Source organism: Heloderma suspectum, chromosome 1 (genome assembly GCF_057233095.1).
Source record: "Heloderma suspectum isolate Gila_16-S chromosome 1, 16-S_ref, whole genome shotgun sequence".
In the NCBI taxonomy this organism is placed as follows: Eukaryota; Metazoa; Chordata; class Lepidosauria; order Squamata; family Helodermatidae; genus Heloderma; species Heloderma suspectum.
Window position 1 is genome coordinate 396,437,886 of NC_139458.1, and position 11,121 is coordinate 396,449,006.

General features: G+C 44.0%; 1 protein-coding gene across 1 annotated transcript; it reads left to right on the forward strand.

Moving 5' to 3' along the window:
- Window positions 1-423: 423 nt before the first annotated feature.
- LOC146360064 (calcium/manganese antiporter SLC30A10-like) lies at window positions 424-9,741 on the forward strand. The gene is made up of 4 exons (XM_084828775.1): window positions 424-1,229; window positions 2,343-2,426; window positions 3,256-3,495; window positions 4,722-9,741. Exons 1-4 carry the CDS (start codon window positions 650-652, stop codon window positions 5,204-5,206), a joined length of 1,389 nt encoding a protein of 462 aa, XP_084684901.1. The 5' UTR covers window positions 424-649; the 3' UTR covers window positions 5,207-9,741.
- Window positions 9,742-11,121: the final 1,380 nt, after the last annotated feature.

The following is an 11,121-nucleotide window of genomic DNA, read 5'->3' on the forward strand; positions in this document are numbered from 1 at the left end:
AAAAAAAACCAAAAACCCCTTAGCAAGCAGAGTGAGGCAGCCACCTCTGCCACTTTGGATGGCATGAAAAGGCAGCAAATCATTATCTAATTAATGTATTACATTATATATAAATAAATAAATAAATAAATATATATATATATATATATATATAAATAAATTACTGCTAGGGAAGGGAAGAGGTTCTTGATGGATTTTCTGCTTCAGGTGGCAAAATAACTTGGCTGGCCTCGGCAGTATTGATTTGTTGGGGTGGGGCGCCATTTGCCACTCCGCCTGAGGCAGCAAAACGCCTTGGTCCGGCCCTGTTCCCTGGCGCTGCTGCTGGCCTCTGAAAAAGAAGCCAACGCCCGCGACTCTCCCCCCAGCGCCTGTACCGCAGGGCGCCGCGCCGCTATAAAGCAAAGTGCAGCGTCAGGCGGCGGAGCCAGCAGGGCGCACGCACCTGCTGGGCGCTTGTTGCCCGGCCGAGGAGAGCGCGCTTAGCTCCGCGCCTCTGCCCGCGGGCCCAAGGGGGCGGGCGGGCAGGCAGCAGCGGCGGGCCTGAGGCGAGCTGGGCAGCCGCGAGGCAGCGAGCCCGCCGCCGAGGGAGTGAAGGCGGCGGCGCGGCGCCCCCCCCCCCCGCCGCCCGGGCTCCGCCGCCTTCGCCATGGGGCGCTACACGGGCCAGACGTGCCGCCTGCTCGTCATGCTGGCGCTGACGGCGGGCTTCTTCGTGGCCGAGCTGGTGTGCGGCTCGCTGGGCAACTCGATCGCGCTGGTGTCCGACTCGTTCAACATGCTGTCCGACCTGATCGCGCTCAGCGTGGGCGTCGCCACGGGGCGCCTGTCGCGCCGCCGCCGCCCGCGCAGCCCCGCCGCCTCCTTCGGCCCCGGCCGCGCCGAGGTGGTGGGCGCCCTCAGCAACGCCGTCTTCCTGGCCGCGCTCAACTTCACCATCCTGGTGGAGGCGGTGCAGCGGCTGGCCGCCCCCGAGGCCATCCGCGACGCCTTCCTCGTCCTCGTGGTGGGCGCGCTCGGCCTCGCCGTCAACGTCGTGGGCCTCCTCGTATTCCAGGACTGGCCCTCCTGCTGCGGCGGCGGCGGCCCCCCCGCCTCGCCGCCGCCCGGCCGCCTCGCCGACGGCCGCGCCCAGGCCGTCCTCGGGTCATCCAGCCTCGAGGAGACCGCGGGAAGGGCCGGCCGCCTCGACCAGGTGGTAGCCGAGGCGCGAAGCATCGACGAAGCAGGTGCCCCTCGGTTGCCTCCTAGTCATCGACTCCCTCTTCCGCCTTATTTCCTCTTCTCCATCCCTTTTCCCCTCTTCGCTATTTCCTTCCTTCTTCCCACTTGCCCTTTCTTTTGTTTTCATTTCTCACTCCTGCTTTCTTCCTGTTTCCCCATATTCGCGTCTCCTTTGGAGATCCTCTCCATCCTTTTAAATAGTTCTTAATACTTTTTAAGTGTTTTCTTTAAATGGGGTATTTTCTTCACAAGTCTTATTTATCTAATTTCTTATTTATCTATTTTCTTCTGTTTGCCATCTTATTTCCTCTCTAGGACATTCCATCTTACCAGTGTTATGAAATTCCGTGGCTTTCCAGATTCCCTTTCCCTATTCCTGCTTTTCTTTTTTCAGAGCTCCCTTTACTCCATCATTTCTATAGTCTGCACTATGTATAGTGCGGTTTGGTTACAGCAAAATATAGAAAGCATTATATATAAAATGCTGGATGCTACTTAAGAGTAGATTTAATTAACCTTGCAACATTAAAGTAGATTTAAATGAGGCAATCTTTACATGCCTCAACCTGCTTTCTGGTCATTTGACTGTCATCATTCCCCTTTCACCTCTTCTACACCTTCCCCCCATTCTGTTCACGTTTTCCTGTTCCTTTCATGTTTATGTTTCCATTGTTGATCCTACCTTACTACTTTTATTTTCATTATCCTCTCTCAACAACATAACATCTCTGTTAATTTCTTATTCCTCACATTTTGTTTTCACAGTCTGTTTACGCTAATCAAATACATTATTTTTCCTATACCAAAGAGGTGTGGGGGAGATTGCAGAGCCCTTAAATATGAATAAATAAATACGCAATTTGTCTACCCTGGTGCTATTCACTTTGCAAATATCATTAAGACAATGTTCATGTAATTATGTCCTTTTCTTTGTTGGCTTGTACTTATGCTGTACCGTACATGGGCTGCGTGGATGCAAGTGAGAGCACATCATAAGTAAAGATTGCTGGTACTATCTTGAGACTGACTATTTAAGGTTTCCGGTGGTTTTGAAAAGATTGGTGTTTTTTCTGTTTGTAGAACTCATACACAACACAGCGTTTCTTCTTTGAATGCAGGTGATTCCATAAATACCCAGAAAAAGCTTGAAGAGGAGGTGAAACAGAAAAAAGAGAAAAAGTCCGAAGCCTTGAATATCAGAGGTATTACAGCAGGGTAGAAGGTTGCTCCAAAATTAAGGGACCATCTTTGGAGATAACCTGTTCTTGTTCATGACTGCTCTTTCTACAGATGTTTATACCAGATTCTTAAAATCTAGGTGTAAATGCAACACGTTTTAAGAACTAGGTGTAAATGCAACAAGTTTTTAAACTACTGACTGAATAAAGTAATACAGTTGAACTATGGTTGCTCAAATGCAAACAGGTTGAGCCTGTGAAAGAAAATGATTAGAAGCACTTAATGCTTACACATGGTACCCACAGAATTTCTATAGCTCTGGCTTTTGTAAATGATATTTAATAATCCAGCTTCAACCATGCAGTCGTACCAGCTTTTCAGAATGTCAGACTTAACGGGGGCTTCACACTTAAGATTTTAATTGCACAGGCATAGGCATTGGAGAACATGTCAGCCTTACTGCATGCCCATGCAGTGGGAAACCACAATAGGCGATGGTTTCCCACTGTGCATACATATGGCAAAATGAACATATGCAGTCTTCACACATGAGGAACACAGTACACATTTTCCCAGTTACACTGCTGTACATGTGTGTAGATAAAATTTTGCACGTCATTAGGTTCTTGTTCATTTACACTTTAGTTTACAAGGCTGAAAACTGAATGCCTCATTTCTGTGACCAAATATGTTAGCGATTCTCAGTTTAGGTGGTCGCATATTAAAATTGAACCTTTGTATTTAATGTCTTATTTATTAAAAGATGGTTTCAAAAGTTATGATCCAGTTTATAGCTACTGCCTTGGAATTCTCAGAATTCAAAGCAAATGTTTCCTTTGTCCTTTGTTTCAGGTGTTCTTTTACATGTGATGGGAGATGCTCTTGGCTCAGTTATCGTTGTGATCGCTGCTTCAATATTCTATGTGCTTCCTCTGGATGAGAATACCCCATGTAACTGGGAGTGCTACATCGATCCAAGCCTGACCATAGTTATGGTGTTCATCATGCTGTCTTCAGCCTTCCCACTTATCAAGGAGACAGCCACCATCTTGTTGCAGATGGTTCCCAAGAGTGTTAATATGCAAATACTGGGTAAGTTGCATTTTACCATTGAGGCACTGAAAGCCAGTGTTATTTCTGGAATGGTATCTGTGGATTATACGCTCACCCCCAGCTCTACATTCTCAAGAGCTTTGAGAAACTGAGTCACGTGGTGGTGTCCTAGCAACATAACTCAAAATCTTGGTGGATTAATGGAAGCATGCACTTTGAGAACATGGTCCTTCTGCAATACATGCAAAATAGCAGACCCTGAGCTGCTGTTTCTTGGAAGTGCTGCACATCTGTAGAAGTCGGTGGCACCTTTATTGTTAATAGGAGGAAGATTGATGAATTATTTTGCCTTATGGAACATGATGTACACTGTTATACCATGCACAGGTGGTTGGTTGTTTGGTTTTATTTTTGAATTAGCTTCTCTAAACTTGTGGGGAAACTTCCAGTCCCAGAGATACTGGCTTTGAGTTCTGCTTGCGGAATCATTTCACATTTTGTATGAAATACAGTTCTTCTATATTCCCAGGGGATATTATCTAATGCAGAGTTGGCAAAAACAATACAAAACCTGGGCACCTTGAAAGCTGATGTTGATTCCCCCCCCCCCCCCCCAGTCCTGTGTGGGGCAGTCATCTAAATATTAAATGCTGGGTTCTAAAGAAAAATGAGGCTGGTACCTAAGCCATATAGGCAGCTCTCTGTTTAGCCGGATCCAGTTTTAAAATTACACATTTGATTCAGTGTTTTCAGAACTTGAGCTCTGCTCCACAGTTTTTTCCTCTACTGTGTGGTGCTGCACTGATGCCTCTGCAGCCCAGGCAAACTCTGAGCATAGGTGGGCTTGGGTGATCACATGCCCTGGTGGTTCTGCTTCTTCCAGTGATGCTGTTGTGATGGGCAGAAGCAGTTTTAGAAGGCCGCATCCAACAGCTCCTTATTTTCTGGTTGGAAGCCGTTGCAGTATCAACAACAGGCTGATATCATTTGAACACAAGGCTGTGAACCTACTGTTCATGGAGGTTGCTGAGACCGCTGCGTCTCACGTCAGCACAACAGCCTGCAGTGCTGCCCAGCACAAGGAGGTCATGGACTGAATGTCTGTCCCTGTGAAATGTATTAGTTCTAAAATATGTTCTCTGCTTTTTGAGCTGTGGTTAAACCATGTTTGTAATACATTTAGTGCTGACAGTGGATCCTCAATTAAATTGAATGGAATTTTATTTTCTTATTTTTCTTGTGTTTTTTCTTCTTCTTCTCCCTAGCAAACAAACTATTAGAAGTGCCAGGGGTTAGCAGCATTCACGAGTTGCACGTCTGGGAGCTTGTCAAAGGCAAGAACATTGCCACTCTCCATGTTAAATGTCACTCTACATCCGATTACCAAAATGCTTCTTTCAAAATGAGGGAGATGTTCCATGAAGCAGGGATCCATTCGGTGACCATCCAGCCAGAGTACATTGATCACAAGAGTCCTGAGATCCTGTGCAGTGCCCCGTGTATCTCCGAAACTTGTGATGCCCAGTTGTGTTGCAGCCGGCAGGAAGCGTTCCTTGCTCAGGCGAATAACTACACCGAGAAAATCGCCGGCCTTTCCCCCACTCTGCAAAAACTTTTCCATAAAAAAGATGTTGTAGAAATTCCTGTAGAACCCATGTGGACTGAAGATGCTGTCAAAAAAAATAGCACACAGGACAGTTATAAAAAAACAGGTGACACCAAACCATGTAAAAATAGTACACGATTTTAGGCTGTTGGCCTGTGCTTTGTAACTTCTCTTATCAAGGGCAAAGCCTTCTTTGGCTAAAAAGCATGTAGCTCTTTGGCAAGTGCTTGCCATGGTCTTGGGAAGTGGCATTTGACAGATGGTACCAAATGTGTGGATGAACACTGCACCTAAAGAAGGTGTTCTTGGCTTGTATCCGAAGATCTATCTGTTTATGTGGCAAGCCCGTCTACCGTTGTAGGGCAAGTCATCCATTTTTTCCCTCACTTCAGCCCCATACCCCTAAAAAGGGGAATTTTGTGCCCCATATGAGCAAAAATGCCATATACTCACATGGTAGGATCTTTGAAGGCACGTCTTCCTTGTCTTCAAAGAACTTTCCTTGCATTCACCAGATATATACTGTCCAAGTTTGACCCTAATTCCTTGACCCGGCTAAGTGCAGCTCTCTGTAACGTGTCAGTGCATGCATCTCCCATGGGTAAATAACTTGCGGGCAAGCAAACTGGGATTTGTCTCTGGTCTTATTAATAAAGTGGGATGCTGATTGCAAGATTTTTTTAGTAATCTGTGATTTGAGGTGCTGTATCATTATGAAGGAATGAAAGTAGGTAGAAGTTTCACTAATCTGTAAAAAAACAACAACATGCTGTTTACTTGAAGTCAGAAGTGGATGAAAGGAAAAAATGAGGGCAAAGGGCCCTGTGGGTTCTTTTGAAATTGCTTAGAGAGCTTTGGGTATGGAGCAGTATAGAAATGTAATAAATGAAATGGAAGTATTGTTTACCATTTCCGATAGGAACCAAGAACCCACAAAAAACAGGGCTTTGTAACATCGGCTGACATGGTGGGGGATGCAGACAGCCCAAGTGGCTGCTTTCATTGTTGTTGTTCAGTCGTTCAGTCGTGTCCGACTCTTCGTGACCCCATGGACCATAGCACGCCAGGCCTTCCTGTCCTGCGCTCTCTCCCGGAGCGTGCTCAAGTTCATATTCATTGCATCCGTGATGCTATCTAGCCATCTCATCCTCTGCCGTCCCCTTCTCCTTTTGCCTTCAGTCTTTCCCAGCATCAGGGTCTTTTCCAGGGAGTTTTCTCTTCGCATTAGGTGGCCAAAATATTGGAGCTTCAGCTTCATTATCTGTCCTTCCAATGAGCACTCAGGGTTGATTTCCTTTAGGATGGACTGATTTGACCTCCTTGCAGTCCAGGGGACTCGTAAGAGTCTTCTCCAGCACCACAGTTCGAAAGCATCAATTCTTCGGCGCTCAGCCTTCCTTATAGTCCAGCTCTCACAGCCATACATTACTACTGGGAAAACCATAGCTTTGATTAGACGGACCTTTGTCGGCAAGGTGATGTCTCTGCTTCTTACTATGCTCTCTAGGTTTGCCATAGCTTTCCTCCCAAGGAGCAAGCGTCTTTTAATTTCATGGCTGCAGTCACCGTCTGCGGTGATCTTGGAGCCCAAGAAAGTAAAATCTGTCACTGCTTCCATTTCTTCCCCTTCTATATGCCAGGAAGTGATGGGGCCAGATGCCATGATCTTAGTTTTTTTAATGTTGAGTTTCAAACCAGCTTTTGCACTCTCCTCTTTCACCCTCAACAAGAGGCTCTTGAGATCCTTTTCGCTTTCTGCCATTAGGGTGGTATCGTCTGACTAAACGGGGTGAGGTCAGTCAGTAGAGTGATTCAGGAGCCAATCAACACATACCTTTTGCACAGCTAGCCTCACGAATGGAGAACTATATAGTGTTATAGGAGTGTCAATGGTGATACTCAATGAATTTATGCTCTTTTTATCATACATTCCCCTGCTCCCATCACAGTAAGTATAAGAGCAAGTAATTGAAATAAGCTTCTTGGGTTGAATTTGTCATGTGAGTAGGCATTTTATGTGAGTACTTCAACATACACCTGTGTCATTAATGTTGAACTAATAAAGAATAAATTCATTAGTTATGCCTTATTGCATAAGGCTGCAATCTGCTGCACACTTGCCTCTGAACACAGTAGGACTGACTTCTGAGTAAATTTGTACAGGATTATGCTGCATATATACCTATCCATGAGCACTTGAGATTCTGTCCCCCCTCCCCCATTGTTCTTTTAAATATGGTGCTATTTAATGCTGTATTTATTAAAATTATGACACTTCATTTACCTCTAGAATTTAGTTTTAAACATCTTCCTAATTTCTTCTTAGAATTCATTTTAAAAGGTTCTTTTCGTCTTAGCCTATTTTACACCCCAGTTCTAAATATGTTTACTTAACAGTAAGTCCAGTTGATTTCTTTCTTCTTCTTTTTTAGTATAAAGGACTGTCCTTTATTCTCTTGCACCTGGACTCCATACAATATGAAGTATTTTTTCAGAATGCTAAAATAGTCTACAATCTTGTCACATCTACACTGAGTTTTGGTTGCGTGAGGTTTAGCAGCCTATACCCTAAGGAGTTTTAGACAATGGATTATGAACTGAAAAACTGCCTTACTGGCAATGAGATGTGGCTATAGTCCACCAAAGTTATGCTGCTCTTCACTTTAAGGAAGTCTTATTAAAAAAATGATTATATCACCTGCCTGGATATGTTTTCTGTCATTTAACCAAGTGTGCATGTGTGTATTTTTCCAGCTGTTGGTTTAGTATGTGCTCAGTGGTAATGTTTTGAATACTTTTTGGATATAAATTATTTATATCGCCTTAAAATGAATAGACATCTCCCCCTAAAAACAGCAGTCACATTTTTTTAAAAACACACCTTCTTAATTAACTCTGCTATACATAATATCTCCAAATGGACAATCATGTTTTGTTTGAGGGAGGTGGTGTCCTTTTTATTTCCAAAATATACACAGCAAATAAAGCAAGTAACACATCTTATTTGGAAATGTAGATCACTTTCTTTCCATAAGATGTGTTTTTAAAGAAATGCACACCTGTTGCTCAGGATCTTGCAAGTGCAATTCTTTAACCTTTAAATAAATAAAACAAACCTGAACATATAGTGAAGAGGTTCACCAGCTTTGAACATCCATGTCTATGGTAAACACCAGGAACTATAGAAATCTTCAGAAGTAACCCAACATATGCAAGGTGCTAAATTTGTTTCAAGTACCCTTGACAATGGCATTATTGTAGGCCCCAGATAATAGCAAAACGGGAAACTTCTGCCTTTGGCAGCTTGATCCAATCCAGCCAAGTCAACCTGCAAGTGCTAGCAAGCGTTTGTGCTACAGTAATAGCCTACCCTTGACAAGTCGAGGGGAGCCAACAGGAGTCTCTCTTTCAAGCTATAGCCCATATCTTGGCCCTTGCTAAATTTTGCTTGGGCTTTTCTCAGCCACTACAGTGTTACCCTGTGTGAGTAAAGTTGGTGCCAGTGGATTGGGTGTGATGTGCCAGTGCTGTGATTCCAGCACGCAGTTGTGTGTATTGCTTTGGCAGTACAGTAGCTCATAGGATTCACTTGTTTCTCAACAATAAAGAATGTTGTACTGCAAAACCATCTTACAAGTCTTATTTTCAAGACTTGCTATGCTGGTTGGCCCTGCCTTCCACTCTACCCATTAGGAACTTGTGAAGAGATTTGCTTTCTGCCATTACTACCCATTCTCTCAAAAATGTCCTTTAGCTTTGAAAGAAGGGAATGTTCATGTTTGTTTACAGAATATTGTTCCTAATGCATGGTGTATATAGCCTCTAGTTTTAATCACATTATGTATTGAATGGCCTAATAAGGATCTCATCCTGGCAAGAGAATAAAGTCTCTTCCCTGTTGGAAGTAAGACGTGGTTGCTATACCATTACGGTTGTCATACACTGTAAATTATAACAAATCATGGCCCATTAAAAAAATTCTCAGACTGGACAGCTTCCTGGTATGCTTAAAGTATGCCATAGACCTTCCATTGGCCTTTTGAGTTTTGCTGGATTTCCTTAAAGCCTAAAACCTTCACACACATAACATGTGACATATTTAAGTAAGATTTTTTCCGCCTGCCTTTTTTGTTTGTTTCCCTACAGCTAACTTATGGTTATGCTGAGGAGATGGAGGCAGGTTTTGATCCTTGAGATTTGAGGATTAGAAACCTGCAAGAATTCTAAAGATTTCTATAGTGCCTGCCAAATATAATGGCCACAATCCAAAACAGAGTTTAGTGTACTTTACAGTGCAATTGTGGCTCTTCCATGTCTTGGAGTTATACGTACAGATTGATGAATTGACTATAAGTGGCAAGTATCATTTTTGGAATGTGCTCTCTTCACTATATGAAGGTTTAACTTCTTGTGAAGTTACATTATTGCCTTGCCTTCTGTTGCTACAGTATGTGAATTCTGTGGAACAGAATTCTGTTTGGAACAGTGATGTTCCAAACATCCAGGTCTGCCAGTTGTTTAAACATTTGAATTGTACAAGTGCTTTTAAAAACCAACCTTCAGTGCAAACTTTCTCCATGTGCCTTGTGCATTTGATTTGCTGAAGACAACAACAGCAAAAAATGTTTAATGCTGTAAATAAAGAAGTCTGATGCTGCTACTAATAAAAAAAGAATTTTTAAAGTAAACAGTCGTGTCATGCTTGCTATCTGTGAAACACTGTATCCTAAGGGCTGATGGTTACTTTACACTTTGCGCTCAGGTATGTAACTGGAAGTACAAACTACATGAGCCTTATTTCACATGTGAACAATGTGGTGCATGTGGCTTTAAAATGCTCTGAAGGATCCAGCCATCACTGGTATTTTACGGGGATATGTGCCAAATTGTTACATGTGTCATATGTCATAGAAGGCATATGTATTTTGTACTCTGGTAGATAAGAAGCTGTCTTCCAGGATTACCAATGACCAGACGTGGGAATAGCACATGCTCTGCATACAAGAGGTCCCAGGTTCATTTGAAAGGCTCAAGTAGCAGGCAGAGACTCCAAACAGCTGCCTCCAGTCAGTGGAGGATACTGGGATAGATGGATGAATAGTCTCACCTGCTGTAAAATGGTTGGGGGGGGGGAAGCTGCCTTTCAGGGTTGTCATACGTTTTGAAGGGTAGGATGCAAATCAGTGTAGTACTCGGCTGGGAGAATTGGAAGGTGTCCTAGCCATACGGAGGAGCCAATTTTAGAAACATAATTCAAACCAGGGGGATCATTCTATGAAGTGATGCTTTTTGTGCAAGCCTCACCAAAATTAATAGAGTTGTATAGAGAGGTCTGAGTAGTAATAGAGAGACCTGCCTCTCAGTATCAATTCTTTAAACCAGGAGTGCAAACACTGTGGCCTGTGGGCAGCCCACCCAAACCAGATCTGGTGCCCCTCCCAACCCCCAGAAAAAAAAGCAGGAGGGGGCAGCAGGAAAAAACTAGGAATGGGCTCTATGGTTCTTGCCATAGAAGTCTTGCTCCTAGAGTGTCCTAGGAAGCAGCACTTGAAGTCTCCTGCCTGTTTCATAGCATGCTCTAGGAACAAGGCCTCTATGACAGGCTCCATCTATCCTGTGTCTAGAGCATTTTCCCCATGTATTTTTTCTGAAGGTAACAGAGTATGAGATGTCAGGATCCTTCAGACAGAGGGCAGATTAGAGAAGGGAGAAGGGCTAGGAGCCAGGATTCCCAGCTGGTTTGAGAACTGAGGTATCTGATCAGAGCAGGTGCCAGGCCTCTGAAACACCCTGGGGTGGGACTTGGTTTTGAATGAATGGTGTGTGTGTGTGTGTGTGTGTGTGTGAGAGAGAGAGAGAGAGACAGAGACAGAGAACAGAGAGGAGAGGAGAGAGTGAGTGGTGTATGTGTGTGAATTGTATGTATGTGCATGAATCCACATACACACATGCGGCTCCCACCACATCAGCAGCCACCTAATCTATCCCTTGGGCTGAAAAAGTTGTGCACCCCCAGTTTAAGCCATAAGAAAATAAAGCTGCTTGTGCTATTCGGTGAA